At 44.2% G+C, this 19,235-nt stretch overlaps 1 protein-coding gene and 1 long non-coding RNA gene across 2 annotated transcripts in view; one reads left to right on the top strand and one right to left on the bottom strand.

The window, feature by feature from the left end:
• The window catches only part of LOC137376083 (uncharacterized), a 95,904-nt gene that overhangs the window by 76,282 nt on the left and 387 nt on the right, over window positions 1-19,235 (bottom strand). Inside the window, exon 2 of the long non-coding RNA XR_010976130.1 lies at window positions 17,297-17,388. This is a non-coding gene — a long non-coding RNA (uncharacterized lncRNA). The remainder of the gene's footprint in view (window positions 1-17,296; window positions 17,389-19,235) is intronic.
• stard15 (StAR-related lipid transfer (START) domain containing 15) overlaps window positions 4,888-19,235 on the top strand; it is a 58,261-nt gene continuing 43,913 nt past the window's right edge. The window contains exons 1-2 of the mRNA XM_068044104.1: window positions 4,888-5,227; window positions 10,998-11,145. Of these exons, the coding sequence (XP_067900205.1) occupies window positions 10,998-11,145 (148 nt within the window). The 5' untranslated portion in view covers window positions 4,888-5,227. The remainder of the gene's footprint in view (window positions 5,228-10,997; window positions 11,146-19,235) is intronic.

Genomic DNA, 19,235 nt, shown 5'->3' on the forward strand with positions numbered 1-19,235 from the left:
GAGTGGCCTACTCTTGCTCCGAATTCATGTGTTCGCATGTCCACCATCTACAAGGCGCAAGTCAGGAGTGTGACGGAATACTCTCCAGTTCCCTGAATGAGTACGGCTCCGACAACACGCAGAAAGCTCGACACCATCCAGGACAAAGCAATCTGCTTGATTGGCATCCCATCCAGCACCTCAAACATCTACTCCCTGCACCACCGACACACAGTGGCAGCAGTGTGTACCATCTACAAGATGCACTGCAGCAACTCACCAAGCCTCCATCGACAGCACCTTCCAAACCCCTGACCTCAACCACCTAGAAGGAGAAGGGCAGCAGATGTATGGGAACACCACCACCTGCAAGTTCCCCACCAAATCACACACCATCCTGACTTGGAACTATATCGCTGTTCCTTCACTTTCGCTGGGTCAAAATCCTGGAACTCCCTTCCTAACAGCACTGTGGGTATACCTACCACACATGGACTGCAGCGGTACAAGAAGGCAGCTCACCACCACCTTCTCAAAGGCAATTAGGGATGGGCAATAAATGCTGGCCTGGCCAGCAACATCCACATCCTATGAAACAAATTTAATAAAAGTTTCAATGCCTAGTTTGTATGGAGTTGGTTGATACCAGCCAGGAGAGCAGTGGGATTGCTGCAGTTAGCTGCAATGCTTCTCCGTCAGACAGTAAAATCAGCCAGGCTTCCTGTTCTAATTCCCTGTGCTCCAGTGGCACCTGCTGGAAAGCAGTGCATTCACAACTGTTAGATAAGGACAACATTGGACTTGGCTATGATGCCCTCTGTGGTCAAATGTTCTGGTGAGAATCACTGGGGGAGATTTCCAGTTGCTGCCAAATGGAAGTGGGACCGAGATGAACCAAAGTGGTGAAGAATGACTGGTCCTGTCAATTTTGTGGTCGACGCCACACTCCCAATGGTCTGTCCAGGAGACCCAGCTAATGTAACATGAAAATTGGAGACCTGAAACATACAGAGGACCCCAGTAGTCATTTGTGGAGTCAACTGGGCCATGCACTTAATGCCCGATTTCAGCTGGTGGTCCAGCTGAAGAGGAGCCCAGAAGGTAAGTTTTAATAAAAGCAAAATACTGCGGATGCTGGAAATCTGAAATAAAAACAAGAAATGCTGGAACCACTCAGCAGATCTGGCAGCATCTGTTTTCAGGGCTGTCTGTAGAAATGCTCCTCCAGCCCTAACAAAAACACTCTGGGCCACTGCCACACTGTATTCGAGCCAATTCCCCAAGCTCGCAGGCCTAGACTTACCTTTCTCTGGGCCTAGAGGCAGTTTGGGCACCCAGTATTGTGGCAGTGGAGAGCAGGCAAGCAAGCTGCTCTGGGGAGCTTGTTTCCTACCTACTGGCCAGGTCTTAATGAGGCTCAGCACTTAAAATTGACTGGGTCTCCCATTGGCAGTATTGGGAAACGAAAAACCTCACTGAAGGAAAACCTTCCCCAAAGACCAGGCTTAGAGAGGAATAACACACAGGATGCTGGAAGGCATCAGACTCCAGTGAACTGGATCATCAGACAGCATCTTCTGTAGAAGGGAGAAATTTGATTAAAAAGGGTCATCTAGACATTGCTTCACAGTTGTGGAATTGTTAGAATACAGCTGATTCTTCTCCAGGTATCTGTTCAGATGGAGTTAAATTTGAAAACGAGAATTGATATTAACTTCAAAGTGCCAATGAACATCGGCCCATTTTCATGCCAGACTTTTGAGATGGCACAACCAGTGCTGAAGTCCAGATTAGACCAGTTCTATAGCAGTGTTCTCCAGAAAAATTGTGTTAGGAAAAAATGGCCAAGAATCCCAATAAATTGAGTGGTTAAATCAATAATTAACAACCATTAATTTCAGAATGTCCTGACATCTTGATTCTTATTCCCAAAATATGTGGTTGACTCTTAACTGCCCTCTGAAATGGCCGAACAAGCCACTCAGTTGTCAGGGGCAATTAGGGATGGTTAATAAATGCTGGCCTAGCCAGCGACACCCACATCTCATGAACAAATGAAAAAAATGATCAAAATGGATATTTTTTTGCTGAGATTGTGGTTATTTTATGCTCATCAAAGGTGATGGATGTTTCTGCTGGAGAATGGAAAAAGTATGAAAGTCCCTCTACTTAGCCCGAACTTCAGAATAACATTCCTTTCATCAGGGCATGATTATGAAAATGACTCCTCTGCAATATTGAATCATTTCTCTTGTTATATTTTGCTGTCATAAAAAAAAAGAATGACAAGCCAAAAGGAGAAAATAATAACCGAAAATGCCAAGGTGAGCAGGAGATAGAAACAGAGAGAGGATTAAAGGGTTATAATCAAGTCAGAGTGGTTTTAATCACCCACTTTGTTAACTATAAACCAGGTGACATGATAGGATAATACACACTCCTTTTAAAATTTGGCTCTGAGTTCTTCTGAAAGGAACACTGCTGGTGGTAGGAGTTGGGAGATATTTTAGCGGCCAGCTGCAGTTAGTTTCTTCGCAATTCACAGCTGAGCAGCTTGGCTTGTTCATCCACCCACTGTGCACCTCGACAGCTCCCCAATGGGGCGACAAGCTCCCTATAATCTGAACACCGAGGAGTTAATTACTGCTGTCAAAGCCTTCACTGTGCAAAAAAGAGCTTCCTAAATCCCATCACGTTTATTAAAGGGCAGCTCCCCACCTCCCTTCCTCCCAAGCTGTCATCTCCTGGCTCTTTCTGAAACCAGCAACACATGTTAAACTGACTTAGAATCGTTCAGTTGTGCACTGATGTTAAGGCTGTATTTCTAAAGAAGAACAGTCACAAAATCTGTATGACGGCAACCTTCCTATACATAATAACTGAAAAAATAATTATCTGTAGAAATATCGAATGCTGGAGCAGGTCATAAGAGCAACAAAGAACAGAAGAAATAGGAGAAGGAGTCGGCCATTCAGCTCCTCATACCTGATCTATTATTCAATAAGATCATGGTTGATCTGATCTTGGCCTCATCTCCACTTTCCAGCTTGTTACCCATAATCCTTGACTCCCCTTGAGGCCATTCAGTCCATCGTGTCATAGAATCATGACAGCATAGAAGGAGCTCAGTCAGCCTGTTGAGCCTGTGCCAGTTCTCTGCAAGAGCAATTCAGTTATCCTACTCCCCCACACTGTCCCTGTAGCGCTACAAAGTTTTTCTCTTTAGGTGCTTATCAATTCCCTTTCAATCTAGTGCCATTATCCTTTCAGGCCATGCATACCAGATCCTTCATCATAGAACCATAGAAAAATTACAGCACAGAAAGAGGCCATTCAGCCCATTGTGTCTGCGCCGGCTGAAAAAACTAACTACCCGATCTAATCCCACCTTCCAGCACTGGTCCGTAGCCTTGCAGGTTACAGCACCTCAGGTGCATGTCCAGGCACCTTTTAAATGAGTTGAGGGTTTTTGCCTCCTGGTAGTGAATTCCAGACACCCACCACCTTCTGGGTGAAAAAGTCTTTCGTCATCTAATCCTTCTACCAATCACCTTAAATCTGTGCCCCCGGTAATTGACCTCTCCACCAGGGGAAACAGGTCCTTCCTGTCTACTCTATCTAGGCCCCTCATAATTTTGTACACTTACCTCCAACAACCTCATCCATCTTCCTCTGTGCTAGGTATGACTTCAACCAGTGAAGAGTTTTCCCCCGTTTCCCAATGACTTCAATTTAAGTCAGGATCCTTGATGTCACACTCAGTCAAATGCCGTCTTGATTTTTTAAAATTTGTTTCTGGGATGTGGGCGTCACTGACTAGGACAGCATTTATTGCCCATCCTTAATTGCCCTTGAGAAGAGCAAGTTCTTTATTTTCTTTCTGATAATGCAAATAATAATTTCGAATTCGTGTTATTTTTGCTCTGCTCCTTGCCTGAATATAGTATGCTTGAAACGCAGTGATTCTGCACCATCCTGTCATTGTTGACTGAGGCTGTTAAAGCGATTCATATTTTATTGCTTGAATGCTTTTCAAAGAAATTGTTTCAAATTCAAAAGAAAAAAAAACCTAACACACCAAAACATTTCTGCTTCAGTTTTTTCTCTGTGCTGCCACCATCAGACAGAGGTGAATAGAGAGCTATATTCATCAGATACTGGATCTTTCCATGAAAAGCTAGAACTTCAAGCTGTATTTTTAAGTAGTTAGCCCAGTTTATATGCTGAGCAAAGTTGATCAACTGCACTGTATATATCATCTGCATCTTTGTGTTCTGTGTTTAATCTTATTTGTAACTACATTTGGTCAGTTGCTTTAGCCTGACCTGCAGGTAATGTAGTTTCTGCTATTTGAATTGTTGGAAGATGTAATGGATATTTTAGGCTGCATCCAGACCTGTTTATCCTGACTGGAGATAGCCCAGTGTCAGCTGCATTTGAGAGGGGGCCTCGAACGGTTGATAGACCCATTCACTTGCATATGCAAAGGACTGAATGCCTGTTTCAGGCACAGACCGGGGACGCCTGTTTTTTCACCTATATTAATATGGCAGCTCACAATGAGCATGTCCTGTCTGACATATTGGAGGCTTAGGAGGTCATTTAGTGCCTGAACAACAGGCATTGCACAAGTCAAATTTCTAGGCTTGTTTTATGGCTTCTGGTGAAATGTTAAGCATATATTAAAAATACTTCAAAGGCTGTGTAGTGGAACATGATTATTTTTTAAATGGAATATTTTCTAAATATCCAACTGGAGCACATTTCAGGATAATCAGTAAGAACTTTGATCATGACTGGCTCTGATGCACTCATTTCCTCTCTCTCATTGTAGCAGTTCTCTATCAGTAACATCAGCAAGCTACAGGAAATAGTTGCCGGCCTAACGATGGGGGCTGGGCGGTGTCTTCATCCATTCCCACACTGAGACTGTGTCTATATTACAGAACTGCTTTAGGAAGCAGATTGCATAACAAATTGAAGCTTCTGACATTATGGATTCTACTTTGTTTCTGCTGTAACAGACGCCACAGGACAAGAATAACAGACACATCACGGTTGTTTAAGAGTTGTCATCACAAGTTCTTTTATCAGGGAGTTATATGCAGACCAGCAACTGGGAAATGATAGCGAGCCTTTACAACCAAGCTTGATGCAATCCTCAAACAACATCTGCACTCTGCATTGTTCAACTGGGGCACCAGACAAACTATAGCCTCAAAATACTGGCAACCCAGTTTAAGAGAAGGTAGGAATGTAATAAATAAGAGCAAGAGTAGCCCATTCAGCCCTTGAGCTTGCTTCACCATTCAATAAGCCCATGGCTGATATTCTACTTCGACTGCACTTTCCTGTCCTATCCCCATATCCCTTAGTGTCCAAAAAAAGTCTATAACATGTGAAAACAAGTAGCGACATTAGTTTTGTAACTTAGGAAATAGATATACCCAACATTCAAAGAACAAAGAACAGTACAGCACAGGAACAGGCCATTCGGCCCTCCAAGCCTGCGCCAATCTTGATGCCTGCCTAAACTAAAACCTTCTGCACTTCTGGGGACCGTATCCCTCTATTCCCATCCTATTCATGTATTTGTCAAGATGCCTCTTAAACGTCTCGATGGTACCTGCTTCCACCACCTCCCCGGCAACAAGTTCCAGGCACTCACCACCCTCTGTGTAAAGAACTTGCCTCACGCATCCCCTCTAAACTTTGCCCCTCGCACCTTAAACCTATGTCCCCTAGTAACTGACTCTTCCACCCTGGGAAAAAGCTTCTGACTATCCACTCTGTCCATGCCACTCATAGCTTTGTAAACCTCTATCATGTCGCCCCTCCACCTCCATCGTTCCAGTGAAAACAATCCGAGTCTATCCAACCTCTCCTCATAGTTAATGCCCTCCAAACCAGGCAACATCCTGGTAAACCTCTTCTGTACCCTCTCCAAAGCCTCCATGTCCTTCTGGTAGTGTGGCGACCAGAATTGCACACAATATTCTAAGTGTGGCCTAACTAAAGTTCTGTACAGCTGCAGCATGACCTGCCAATTTTTATACTCTATGCCCCGACCGATGAAGGCAAGCATGCCGTATGCCTTCTTGACTACCTTATCTACCTGCGTTGCCACTTTCAGTGACCTGTGGACCTGTACGCCCAGATCTCTCTGTCTGTCAATACTCCTAAGGGTTCTGCCATTTACTGTATACTTCCCACCTGCATTAGACCTTCCAAAATGCATTACTTCACATTTGTCCGGATTAAACTCCATCTGCCATTTCTCCGCCCAAGTCTCCAACCGATCTATATCCTGCTGTATCCTCTGACAATCCTCATCACTGTCCACAACTCCACCAACCTTTGTGTCGTCCGCAAACTTATTCATCAGACCAGCTACATTTTCCTCCAAATCATTTATAAATACGACAAAGATTAAAGGTCCCAGCACAGATCCCTGCGGAACACCACTAGTCACATCCCTCCATTCAGAAAAGCACCCTTCCACCGCTACACTCTGTCTTCTATGACCGAGCCAGTTCTGTATCCATCTTGCCAGCTCACCTCTGATATAGTGTGACTTCACCTTTTGTACCAGTCTGCCATGAGGGACCTTGTCAAAGGCTTTACTGAAGTCCATACAGATAACATCCACTGCCCTTCCTTCATCAATCATCTTCGTCAGTTCCTCAAAAAAGTCAATCAAATTAGTGAGACATGACCTCCCCTTCACAAAACCATGCTGCCACTTGCTAATAAGTCCATTTGTTTCCAAATGGGAGTAAATCCTGTCTTGAAGAATCCTCTCTAATAATTTCCCTACCACTGACGTAAGGCTCACCGGCCTATAATTTCCTGAATTATCCTTGCTACCCTTCTTAAACAAAGGAACAACATTGGCTATTCTCCAGTCCTCTGGGACCTCACCTGTAGCCAATGAGGATGCAAAGATTTCTGTCAAGGTCCCAGCAATTTCTTCCCTTGCCTCCCTCAGTATTCTGGGGTAGATCCCATCAGGTCCTGGGGACTTATCTACCTTAATGCTTTGCAAGACACCCAACACCTCCTCCTTCACTTGTTTTAAAGAAATAAAAACATAACTACATGAAAACCTGAAGTTGGATATATCAAGAGTGAAGGAGCATAATAGTTGGTAAATTTCTGGGGAAAGGGAGGGTTCAGGGGCATGATCCCCTGGGAAAATATATTAACATAAATGATGTACCTCCGTGAATTGTAAGCAGTTTACTATGACAGCATTCATATCTGATAAGTTACCAAAAGAAATGCAGCTTTGTTTATGTTTTAAATCACCAGTAGATTTGGTGAAACTTTAACCTGTAAATTGCTGTTATTGTACATACGCTTAATCTATTCTTATCAAATCCTCACCTTCACTGTTTCAAGTTAGGTGATAGTCAATTTACCCGAAATGTGTTAAGCTGTTTACTTGGAAAGGGTTAGTAATTCTGTTACAGGGAAGTGAGTTAAGCCTTTACAAAATATCACTCATGGTAGCTTTTACACAACAGTTTGAACTTACACTGCACCTTTCACGCAGTAGAACATAAGAACATAAGAAATAGGAGCAGGAGTAGGCCATTCAGCCCCTCAAACCTGCCCCACCATTCAATATGATCATGGGTAATCTGTCCCAGGCCTCAACTCCTCTTTCGGGCCTGCTCCACATAACCCTCGACTCCCCGAGATTTCAAAAATCTATCTAGCTCCTTCTTAAATACATTTAGTGACCCAGCCTCCACAACTCTCTGAGGCAGAGAATTCCAGAGATTCACCACCCTCTGAGAGAAGAAGTTCCTTTGCATCTCAGTTTTAAATGTGTGACCCCTTATTCTGTAATTATGTCCCCTAGTTCGAGATTCCCCCACTAGTGGAAACATCTTCTCAACATCTACCCTGTCAACCCCCATCAGAATCTTGTACGTTTCAATAAGATCACCTCTCATTCTTCTAAACTCCAATGAACCTGTTTAGCCGTTCTTGATAAGACAACCCCTTCATCCCAGGAATCAGCCTAGTGAACCTTTTCTGAACTGCTTGCAATGCTAGTATATCCTTCTTTAAATACGGGGACCAAAACTGTACGCAGTACTCCAGGTGTGGCCTCACCAACACCCTGTACAGTTGTAACAAGACATCCCTATTTTTAAACTCTCACTCCCCTAGCAATAAAGGCTAAAATTCCATTTGCCTTCCTAATAACTTGCTACACCTGCAAGCTAACTTTCTGTGTTTCATGTACAAGAGCACCCAGATCCCTCTGTACTGCAGTATTTTGTAGTCTTTCTCCACCTAAATAATAATCTGCCTTTTTATTCTTCCTACCAAAGTGGATGACCTCACACTTTCCCACATTAGAATTAGAACATTACAGTGCAGTACAGGCCCTTCAGCCCTCGATGTTGCGCCGACCTGTGAAACCATCTGACCTACACTATTCCATTTTCATCCATATGTCTATCCAATGACCACTTAAATGCCCTTTGAATTCCATCTGTCAAGTTTTTGCCCACTCACGTAACCTATCTATATCCCTTTGCAGATTCTTTGTGCCCTCATCACAACATGCCTTCCCACCTATTTTTGTATCATCAGCAAATTTGGATACACTACACTCTGTCCCTTCCTCTAAGTCATTAATATAGATAGTAAATAGTTGAGGCCCTAGGACCGATCCTTGTGGCACCCCACTAGTTATGGCTTTCCAACCTGAAAAAGACCGATTGATCCTGACTCTCTGCCTTCTGTGTGTTAGCCAATCCTCAATCCATGCCAACACATTACCCCCAATACCCTGAGCTCCTATTTTGTGCAAAACCTTTTATGTGGCACCGTATCGAACACCTTCTAGAAATCTAAATACACTGCATCTACCAGTTCCCCTTTATCCATTCTGCTTGTTATATCCTCAAAGAACTCTAATAAATTTGTCAAACATGATTTCCCTTTCATTAAACCATGTTGACTCTGTTTGATTGCATTATGTTTTTCTAAATGTCCTGCTATTTCTTTCTTAATAATGGACTCTAGCCTTTTCCCAATGACAGATGTTAAGCTAACTGGTCTATAGTTTCCTGCTTTCTTTCTGCCTCCTTTCTTGAATAGGGGTGTCACATTAGCGGTTTTCCAATCCACTGGTACCCTACCGGAATCCAGTGAGTTTTGGTATATTATGACCAATGCCTCCACTATCTCTGCAGCTACTTCCTTTAAAACCCTTGGATGCAGGCCATCAGGTCCTGGTGACTTGTCTGCCATTAGTCCCATCATCACAAAGTGCTTCACTGAAGTGAAAACATTTGGCACTGAGCCATGTAAAGATATTTTTGAACAAAAGCTTGGTCAAAGAGGTATATTTTAAGGAGTATCTCAAAGCAGAAGAGAGAGGTGGTATGGTGCAGTGGATTAGGAAGGGAATTTGAGACTTTATGACTTAGACTGCCGAAGGCATTGCTACCAGTGGTGGGGCAAAGGAAATCAGGAAGGCACAAGAGGCCAGAATTGAATGAATGTAGATTTCTTGGAGGGTTGAAGGAGTGGAGAAGGTTTCAGAGAGGAGCAAGCCTATGAAAAGATCTGAATGCAACAATGACAAATTTAAATTTGAGGCATTGCTGAACCAGGCGCCAACATAGGTCAGCGAGTGCAGGGGTGATAGGTGCATTTATTGGTGACGTAATTCTGGAAACTTATCTAGTTGCAAATGAACAGTAATCCGGCAATTTGTTACTTCCTTGTCCTTCCCTTCTCCCTCATTCTGCTGATACAGGTCCAGCTGCTCCACACACCTCCAATGGTGAACTTGACAGCAGTTGGTACATACCTCCTCTGATCTAATTGCCGCCAAACAGCAGGGTGCTAGGAAATGTGCATCAGCAGCCAATTGATGGCCCTCCACTGCTCGCGCCACCCTGTAGTAGTGCAACTGAGATCAGAAGCCAAGCGGAATAGCTAGATGGAACCCTAGTTCCATCACTGCATGGTAGCTCTCACTGTTGCCATGCCAACTTTACTTATTTATTGAAGAATATTTTTGTAGTTAGCCTGGACTTTATTAAATGCCCATCATAAACCTGATCAATATGATGTATCCACTGGTAATCTCTAATTATTTCATTTACCATTGATGTTGTTTTATACTGGTTGTTTCATCTTATGTTTCAAAGTTTAGCTGCTGGTTATCAGCAGGAAACTCATTATATAAAATTTTTCAGCTGTGCAAGGTGAGGTCTGGCCATAACTTGTTTTACTAATGACAGGAACATGCAGATGAGCCTGATTTATTCAAACTGGTCTAGTTGGCTCAAGCCATTTTTATAAGACAATATAATGGAGCTAAATTTGGAAGAACACAGTTGAACAATCTTTCTTTTGAGGTTGAGTTTAGATACAATTACAATAATTTTATTTTTAGAAATGTAATTAGTGCAGTATTTTTAAATAAATAATTTAAGACTAGATATCTTTACTTAAATATACAGAAGTTATGATAGTATTTTTATTTGATATTACAGTGACTATTATTTAATTAATTAGTTCTAATGGCAAAATCTTGAGAAAGGCAATGAGCAAACTGTGGATCATAGCTGATGAGTTTATTTTTGTGAATTTGTAAACAATTTGTCTGCTTCGAGATTTTGAACTGCCATCATGATCTCAGAAACTTCAATTAAGTCATCTACATCTGACAGACAGAGTCTCATGTTGTATAATTATGGGAAAGATAATGATCACAGAAGGCATTAATATCTGAGCTATATCTTGTACATGATTCATGCATTTATGTTTTCTATCTACAATACCCATTTTCTATCATGGATCTAAAGTTAGAAGAAATTTGTACAGAATTGATTGGCATTGTGCTGGAATGAGTACAGATACACCCACCTTTATGAAAAGTTTTGTCACAATCTTAGTACCGTATTTAGTTCAGTTCTGTGTTAATCCTTAATCTTAGAAACCTGTTATGTATCTGTCCAAACTGCCAATATTTCTTGTTCCAGATGAGAATTAACTGCAAGGATGTTTCAGCTGCAACCCTCTATGATGTTCTTCATGACACACACTACAGAAAGAAATGGGATACGAATATGATCGAGACCTATGATATTGGTCGGCTGACAGTGAATGCAGATGTGGGATATTACTCCTGTAAGTAACCACAAATTCCAAATGTTTTGCTATGAAGCATAACTCTTGTGAAATTGTGCGAAGGCAAGTTGTTAAACTGAAAATGCTGAGATGTTAATTCCCAGCGCCGAATTATCGAGATCACAGAGTAATCTGTACATGGGTGGTTAAGTAATGCATAAAATAAATAGGGCATAATGCAAAGAGAGCATCACCCATGGCAGAGAGAGACAGGGATTGGGGAGTAGTTAGTAAGTCAGCAATACCTTACTGTAAGTACAAAATTTGTTCAGCTGATGACTTCTGCACATCAATTCAAGAAAAAGGAAGTAAGACAGAGGTAAGGAATCAGGATGATCTATCAGCCTGCCAATTTCTTGGATAGTGCTGAGTGGGCGCTTTGTGTGACAGAGGTTGCAGGTCACAGTGTCATGTTAAGTAGGTGCCGCATCTCTACCAACTAGAAGGACAAGGGCAGAAAATGCAAGGGAACATCACCACCTGCAAGTTCCCCTCCAAATCACAAGAGGTTAGGAATCCTATGGCGAGTAACTCACCTCCTGACTCCCCAAAGCCTGTCCACCATCTCCAATGCACAAGTCAGGAGTGTGATGGAATACTCTCCACTTGCCTGGATGGGTGCAGCTCCAACAACACTCAAGAGGCTCGACACCATCCAGGACAAAGCAGCCCGCTTGATTGGCACCCTATCCACAAACATTCACTCCCTCCACCACTGACGCACAGTGGCAGCATTGTGTACCATCTACAAGATGCACTGCAGCAATGCACCAAGGTTCCTTGGACAGCACCTTCCAAACCCACGACCTCTACCACCTCGAAGGACAAGAGCAGCAGATGCATGGGAACACCACCACCTGCAAGTTCCCCTCCAAGTCACACACCATCCTGACTTGGAACTATATCGCCGTTCTTTCAATGTTGCTGGGTCAAAATCCTGGAACTCCCTTCCTAACAGCACTGTGGGTGTACCTACCCCACATGGACTGCAGCGGTTCAAGAAGGCAGCTCATCACCACCTTCTCAAGGGCAATTAGGGCTGGGCAATAAATGCTGGCTAGGCCAGCGACACCCAAATTCCACGAATGAATTTTTAAAAATTGGTAATATTATTTCCTACCCTGACATATTTTATAGGGTAGGAATGTCCAAACACAGCCTATAAGGCACAATTGGCCTCAAACCTTGGCAATCCGGCCTGAAAGTTGAGGTAAGTGAAATCTTTGCAGTTATTTTAGCTGTGGCTGAGCTGTAGTTCGCTCATCTCTGAGTCGGAGGTTGCAAGTTCAAATCCCACTCCAGAGATTTGAGCAGGAACATCCAGACTGACACTGGAAGATGTGCTGCCCTGTCAGAGATGCTGTATTTCAGATGAGATCTTAAACTCTGCCTGCTCTCCCAAGTGGATGTAAAAGGTTCCATAGCAGTATTTTGAAGAAGAGCAAGGGAGCTCTCTCCAACATCCTGGCCAATATTTATTGCTCAATTAAAATCACCAAAATGGATGACCTCATCATTATTTCATTGCTGTTTGTGGGAGCTTGCTGTGTACCATTTGGCTGCAGTTTTTCTGACGTTACCACAGTAACTACACTTCAAAATGAAATTCATTGGCTGCGAAGCGCTTTGTGGCATTCGGAGGTCACGTAAGGTGCTATATCAATGCAAGTTCTTTCTTAATTCATGGGTCTGTCCTCTTTGTACACTGTGGACCTGGGGGTTTGTAAAGTGATGTTCTTTGTGTTGTTGGTCAACATCGTAGCAGATGAACCCAGTCTGGTAAAGCTCAGCTCTCTTCAGCTGCAGGGTCTCCAGCTTAGCTCACTTATATCTTCAAATGTGGTATTACAATGGAACTCGTTTTATCCTCTATTAACCCCTTACACATTCCTGGCCACAGTCAATTTTTATCAGATCATCAAGTTCCCAATAGTACAATTCCAACACTCGTCACTAGTCGATTTTTAAAGTTCTGGATCGGCATAGAACAGACGCCAACGTGGTTTTATAAACAACCCTTGATAAATTTGAAAAAGCTCGTCATCAAATTGCTCCAGAGAAAAATCCTTCTTTCTCATCACTTCTTCAAGTTCCACAAGTAGGATTCCCCCTGTCGAACAGCACAGTTAGGACCTGCTCCCAGCAGTAAGTTTGCTCTGTCAGGAATACTGCCAGACTGGTGCACTTCAGGGCAATTAACAAGACAAACCATGGAAGTGCCAACTCTATGTCACCAGGATTTCTTGTTAATTCCAGGAGAATTGTCAACTTATTTGCCACAGCCCCAAAGTTAAAAGAGAATTATGTTAAAATCACAGCACAGAAACGGGACAGGCTCCACACGATCCTCCTACCACTTTCTCCCGTATGTACACATTCAGCTTCCCCTTAAATGCATCTGTTATTTGTCTCAACCACTCCTTGTGGTAGCGAGTTTCACATTCTTGCCACTGAGTAAAGAGGTTGCTTCTGAATTCCTTTTGGATTTATTTGTGACTATCTTATATTTATGAATCCTAGTTGTGGATTCTCCCACAAGGTGAAACATCTTCTCTACATCCATTCTATCAAACCCCTTCATAATTTTAAAGACCTCTATGAGGTTACCCTTCTGCCTTCTCTTTTATACAACAAAGTGCCTCTGCAACCTCTCAGTTCTGGTATCATCCTTGTATTTTTTTTGCACCTTCTCCATTAATTCTATATCCTCTTTTGTAATACGGAGACCAGCACTGTACTCGGTGTTACTGGAGTAGTCTAACCAAGGTGCAATAGAAGCTTAACGTAACTCCCCGGCTTTTCAATTCTATTCCTCTAGAAAGTTACCCCAGTGTTTGCTGAAGTTTTCACCTTAAAATTGTGACATGGCTTTATTTCTAGTCCGTGTGCTTGCGGAATTGATTTACTGAGTGCTGTCAGCACCCAGAGCCAACATACAATTGTCAACCCTGGTGCGAGCCTGAGACAGGAAGCCAAAACCTCACATGCTGATATTCTAAGCCTGTAGAGGCACATCTGTCACCTTCTTTATGTCAACTGCTGCATTTCAATGATAAAAATGATGAATGAAAGGCTATGCAGCCTGCTGGGTAGGATACCTCACAATAATGTGATGCCCAGCTATTGTGGTTCTCACAGTTAAAACCTGTAGCTCAAAGAAAAGCATTTAAAAATATCTTTGGTTGTGTGCAGTGTTTGAATGTTTCTGCTGTTGCAGTTTTTTGACACTTACCGAGCAGATCCATGTCACTAGGCGGTGAATCTGCTGCAGTGGGAGGAGTAGACGCCTTGGCGCTGATGAACAAAGAACAGTACAGCACAGGAACAGGCCATTCGGCCCTCCAAGCCTGCGCCGATCTTGATGCCTGCCTAAAGTAACACCTTCTGCACTTCCGGGGCCCATATCCCTCTCTTCCCTTCCTATTCATGTATTTGTCAAGATGTCTCTTAAACGTCGCTATCGTACCTGCTTCCACCACCTCCCCTGGCAGCAAGTTCCAGGCACTCACCACCCTCTGTGTAAAGAACTTGCCTCGCACATCCCCTCTAAACTTTGCCCCTCGCACCTTAAACCTATGTCTCCTAGTAACTGACTCTTCCACCCTGGGAAAAAGCTTCTGACTATCCACTCTGTCCATGCCGCTCATAACTTTGTAAACCTCTATCATGTCACCCCTCCACCTCCGTCTGTCACATCAGGGTTTCTTTGGTGCAGAACCTTTTCCGTGCTGTGGGGAAACCAGCCTGAACAAAGAACAAAGAACAAAGAAAATTACAGCACCGGAACAGGCCCTTCGGCCCTCCAAGCCTACGCCGATCCAAATCCTCTATCTAAACCTGTCGCCTATTTTCTAAGGGTCTGTATCTCTTTACTTCCTGCCCATTCATGTATCTGTCTAGATACATCTTAAAAGACGCTATCGTGCCCGCGTCTACCACCTCCGCTGGCAATGCATTCCATGCACCCACCACCCTCTGCGTAAAGAACTTTCCACGGATATCCACCCTAAACTTTTCCCCTTTCACTTTGAACTCGTGTCCCCTTGTAATTGAATCCCCCACTCTGGGAAAAAGCTTCTTGCTATCCACCCTGTCTATACCTCTCATGATTTTGTACACCTCAATCAGGTCCCCCCTCAACCTCCATCTTTTTAATGAAAATAATCCTAATCTACTCAACCTCTCGTCATTGCTAGCGCCCTCCATACCAGGCAACATCCTGGTGAACCTCCTTTGCACCCTCTCCAAAGCATCCACATCCTTTTGGTAATGTGGCGACCAGAACTGCACGCAGTATTCCAAATGTGGCCGAACCAAAGTCCTATACAACTGTAACATGACCTGCCAACTCTTGTACTCAATACCCCGTCCGATGAAGCAAAGCATGCCGTATGCCTTCTTGACCACTCTATTGACCTGCGTTGCCACCTTCAGGGAACAATGGGCCTGAACACCCAAATCTCTCTGTACATCAATTTTCCACAGGACTTTTCCATTTACTGTATAGTTCACTCTTGAATTGGATCTTCCAAAATGCATCACCTCGCATTTGCCCTGATTGAACTCCATCTGCCATTTCTCTGCCCAACTCTCCAGTCTATCTATATTCTGCTGTATTCTCTGACAGTCCCCTTCACTATCTGCTACTCCACCAATCTTAGTGTCGTCTGCAAATTTGCTAATCAGACCACCTATACTTTCCTCCAGATCATTTATGTATATCACAAACAACAGTGGTCCCAGCACGGATCCCTGTGGAACACCACTGGTCACACGTCTCCATTTTGAGAAACTCCCTTCCACTGCTACTCTCTGTCTCCTGTTGCCCAGCCAGTTCTTTATCCATCTAGCTAGTACACCTTGGACCCCATGCGCCTTCACTTTCTCCATCAGCCTGCCATGGGGAACCTTATCAAACGCCTTACTGAAGTCCATGTATATGACATCTACAGCCCTTCCCTCATCAATCAACTTTGTCACTTCCTCAAAGAATTCTATTAAGTTGGTAAGACATGACCTTCCCTGCACAAAACCATGTTGCCTATCACTGATAAGCCCATTTTCTTCCAGATGGGAATAGATCCTATCCCTCAATATCTTCTCCAGCTGCTTCCCTACCACTGACGTCAGGCTCACCGGTCTATAATTACCTGGATTATCCCTGCTACCCTTCTTAAACAAGGGGACAACATTAGCAATTCTCCAGTCCTCCGGGACCTTACCCGTGTTTAAGGATGTTGCAAAGATATCTGTTAAGGCCCCAACTATTTCCTCTCTCGCTTCCCACAGTAACCTGGGATAGATCCCATCCGGACCTGGGGACTTGTCCACCTTAATGCCTTTTAGAATACCCAACACTTCCTCCCTCCTTATGCCGACTTGACCTAGAGTAATCAAACATCTGTCCCTAACCTCAACATCCGTCATGTCCCTCTCCTCGGTGAATACCGATACAAAGTACTCATTTAGAATCTCACCCATTTTCTCTGACTCCACGCATAACTTTCCTCCTTTGTCCTTGAGTGGGCCAATCCTTTCTCTAGTTACCCTCTTGCTCCACAGCCTGGCCTGTGAATGGACTCAACCAAGGCATTGCAAACCAGCTCTGCACTCAAAAACACATCAAGCCCACCCGCTGCAGTGTGGACTAGTGTTAGAGCAAGCAAAATTCTTGCATTTATGCAACACTATATGCTATCAAAGCACCTCAAAGTACTTCATACATTGAAATCATTTCCTGGAGCTCAGTACCTCTTGTGCTGTCACAATTGTGGAATCTATTTTGCACCAGTACCATCCAGTAAATGGCAGTAATGTGAATAATTGGATGCTGTAAGGGGACACTAGTTCAAAGTCAACAACAGGTTTATTTACAGTACTTTAAAATACCTCAGCACGTACAAGATTTCTACACATTGGGCTGGATTTTACAGCCCCCACCCCCACCCCCCGCCGACGATAGAGGTTGTGACGGGGCGGGGGGGATGTGGAAAATGCCTCCAGCAGAGATCCACCACGGGCCTCAGCGCCGGGATGGTGCGGCCCAATATTGCCATCGGCAGCGAGGCCTCATGGTGGCCCCTCTGCTGCTCTGCGCCAGGAACCAAATCTGCATATTTAAAAAAATGTAAATTAGAAATAAATTACTTACCCACTCCCGCCATCCGGTTCTGAGCGATATTGGTGCTGGTGGCCGGCACTTCCATACCTTCGGGTCCCCAATCAGGGATCCAAGGTGTGACACTGGTGGAGAGGGAGGAGCAGGTAAGTTTTTCAGTGCGAGGGGGAGCACGGTAAAACTAAAATCATTGGTTTACAAGATGGTGGAAAAGCATAAAGATTGATGTTTATGAACTTTGGGCTGGGAAGTCAGGTCAGGACATGACAGCACAAATGCAGGAAGGATGTTCCGATGGTGGGGGAGTCCAGAACCAGGGGTCATAGTCTAAGGATACGGGGTAAACCTTTCAGGACTGAGATGAGGAGAAATTTCTTCACCCAGAGAGTGGTGAGCCTGTGGAATTCGCTACCACAGAAAGCAGTTGAGGCCAAAACATTGTATGTTTTCAAGAAGGAGTTAGATTAGATTTTAGATTAGAGATACAGCACTGAAACAGGCCCTTCGGCCCACCGAGTCTGTGCCGAACATCAACCACCCATTTAGACTAATCCTACACTAATCCCATATTCCCACCAAACATCCCCACCTGTCCCTATATTTCCCTACCACCTACCTATACTAGTGACAATTTATAATGGCCAATTTACCTATCAACCTGCAAGTCTTTTGGCTTGTGGGAGGAAACCGGAGCACCCGGAGAAAACCCACGCAGACACAGGGAGAACTTGCAAACTCCACACAGGCAGTACCCGGAATCGAACCCGGGTCCCTGGAGCTGTGAGACTGCGGTGCTAACCACTGCGCCACTGTGCCGCCCCACAGATAGATATTAGCTCTTGGGTCTAAAGGGATCAAAGGGTATGGGGCGAAAGCAGGAACAGGTTACTGAGTTGGATGATCAGCCATGATCATAATGAATGGCGGAGCAGGCTCGAAGGGCTGAATGTCCTACTCCTGCTCCTATTTTCTATGTTTCTATGAATGCTCCGCGCATTAAAGCACAAAGCCTTAAGGCTTGTCTTTTTAATATTACTTGTCCCCTTCCCACTATTTTTCACTGTGGCCCTGTTTGATTCTGGCCCTTGATTTCTCTTCCTATCACTTTTCTTATTCCCCTTACTGTGTTTTGTTCTTGTCTTAGATCCCCCCTCCTCTGACTCCTTGCAAAGGTTCCCATCCCCCTGCCATTTTCCCCCTCCCCAACCACTCTAGCAAATTCTCCCCGTAGGACATCAGTCCTGGTCCTGCCCAGGTGTAACCCGTCCAGTTTGTACTGGTCCCACCTCCCCCAGAATCGGTCCCAATGTCCCAATAATCTAAAACCCTCCCCCTCATACCATTTCTTCAGCCACGTATTCATCCGATATATCCTGCTATTTCTACTCTGACTCGCACATGGTACTGGTAGTAATCCTGAGATCACTACCTTTGAGGTCCTACTTTTCAACATACTTCCTAGCTCCCTATATTCTGCTTTTAGGACCTCATCCTTTTCTTTACCCATGTCGTTTGTACCAATGTGTACCACGACCACTGGCTGTTCACCCTCCCCCTTCAGAATGTCCTGTAACCGCTCTGAGACATCCTTGACCCTCGCACCAGGGAGGCAACATACCATCCTGGATTCTCTTTTGCGGCCACAGAAACCCCTATCTATTCCCCTTACAATTGAATCCCCTATAACTATTGCATTCCCACACTTTTTACTCCTCCCCTGTGCAGCAGAGCCAACCGTGGTGCAACGAATTGGGCTGTTGCTGCTTTCCCCTGAGAGGCCATTCCCCCCAACAGTATCCAAAACAGTATATCTGTTTTGCAGGGGAATAGCCACAGGAGATTCCTGCACTGTCTGCCTAGTCCTCTTGCTCTGCCTGGTGGTCACCCATTCCCCTCCTGCCTGTGGAGTCCGAGCCTGTGGTGTGACCACCTCTCTATACGTGCTATCCATGATACTCTCCGCCTCGTGGCG

Source organism: Heterodontus francisci, chromosome 12 (genome assembly GCF_036365525.1).
Source record: "Heterodontus francisci isolate sHetFra1 chromosome 12, sHetFra1.hap1, whole genome shotgun sequence".
Taxonomy (NCBI): domain Eukaryota; kingdom Metazoa; phylum Chordata; class Chondrichthyes; order Heterodontiformes; family Heterodontidae; genus Heterodontus; species Heterodontus francisci.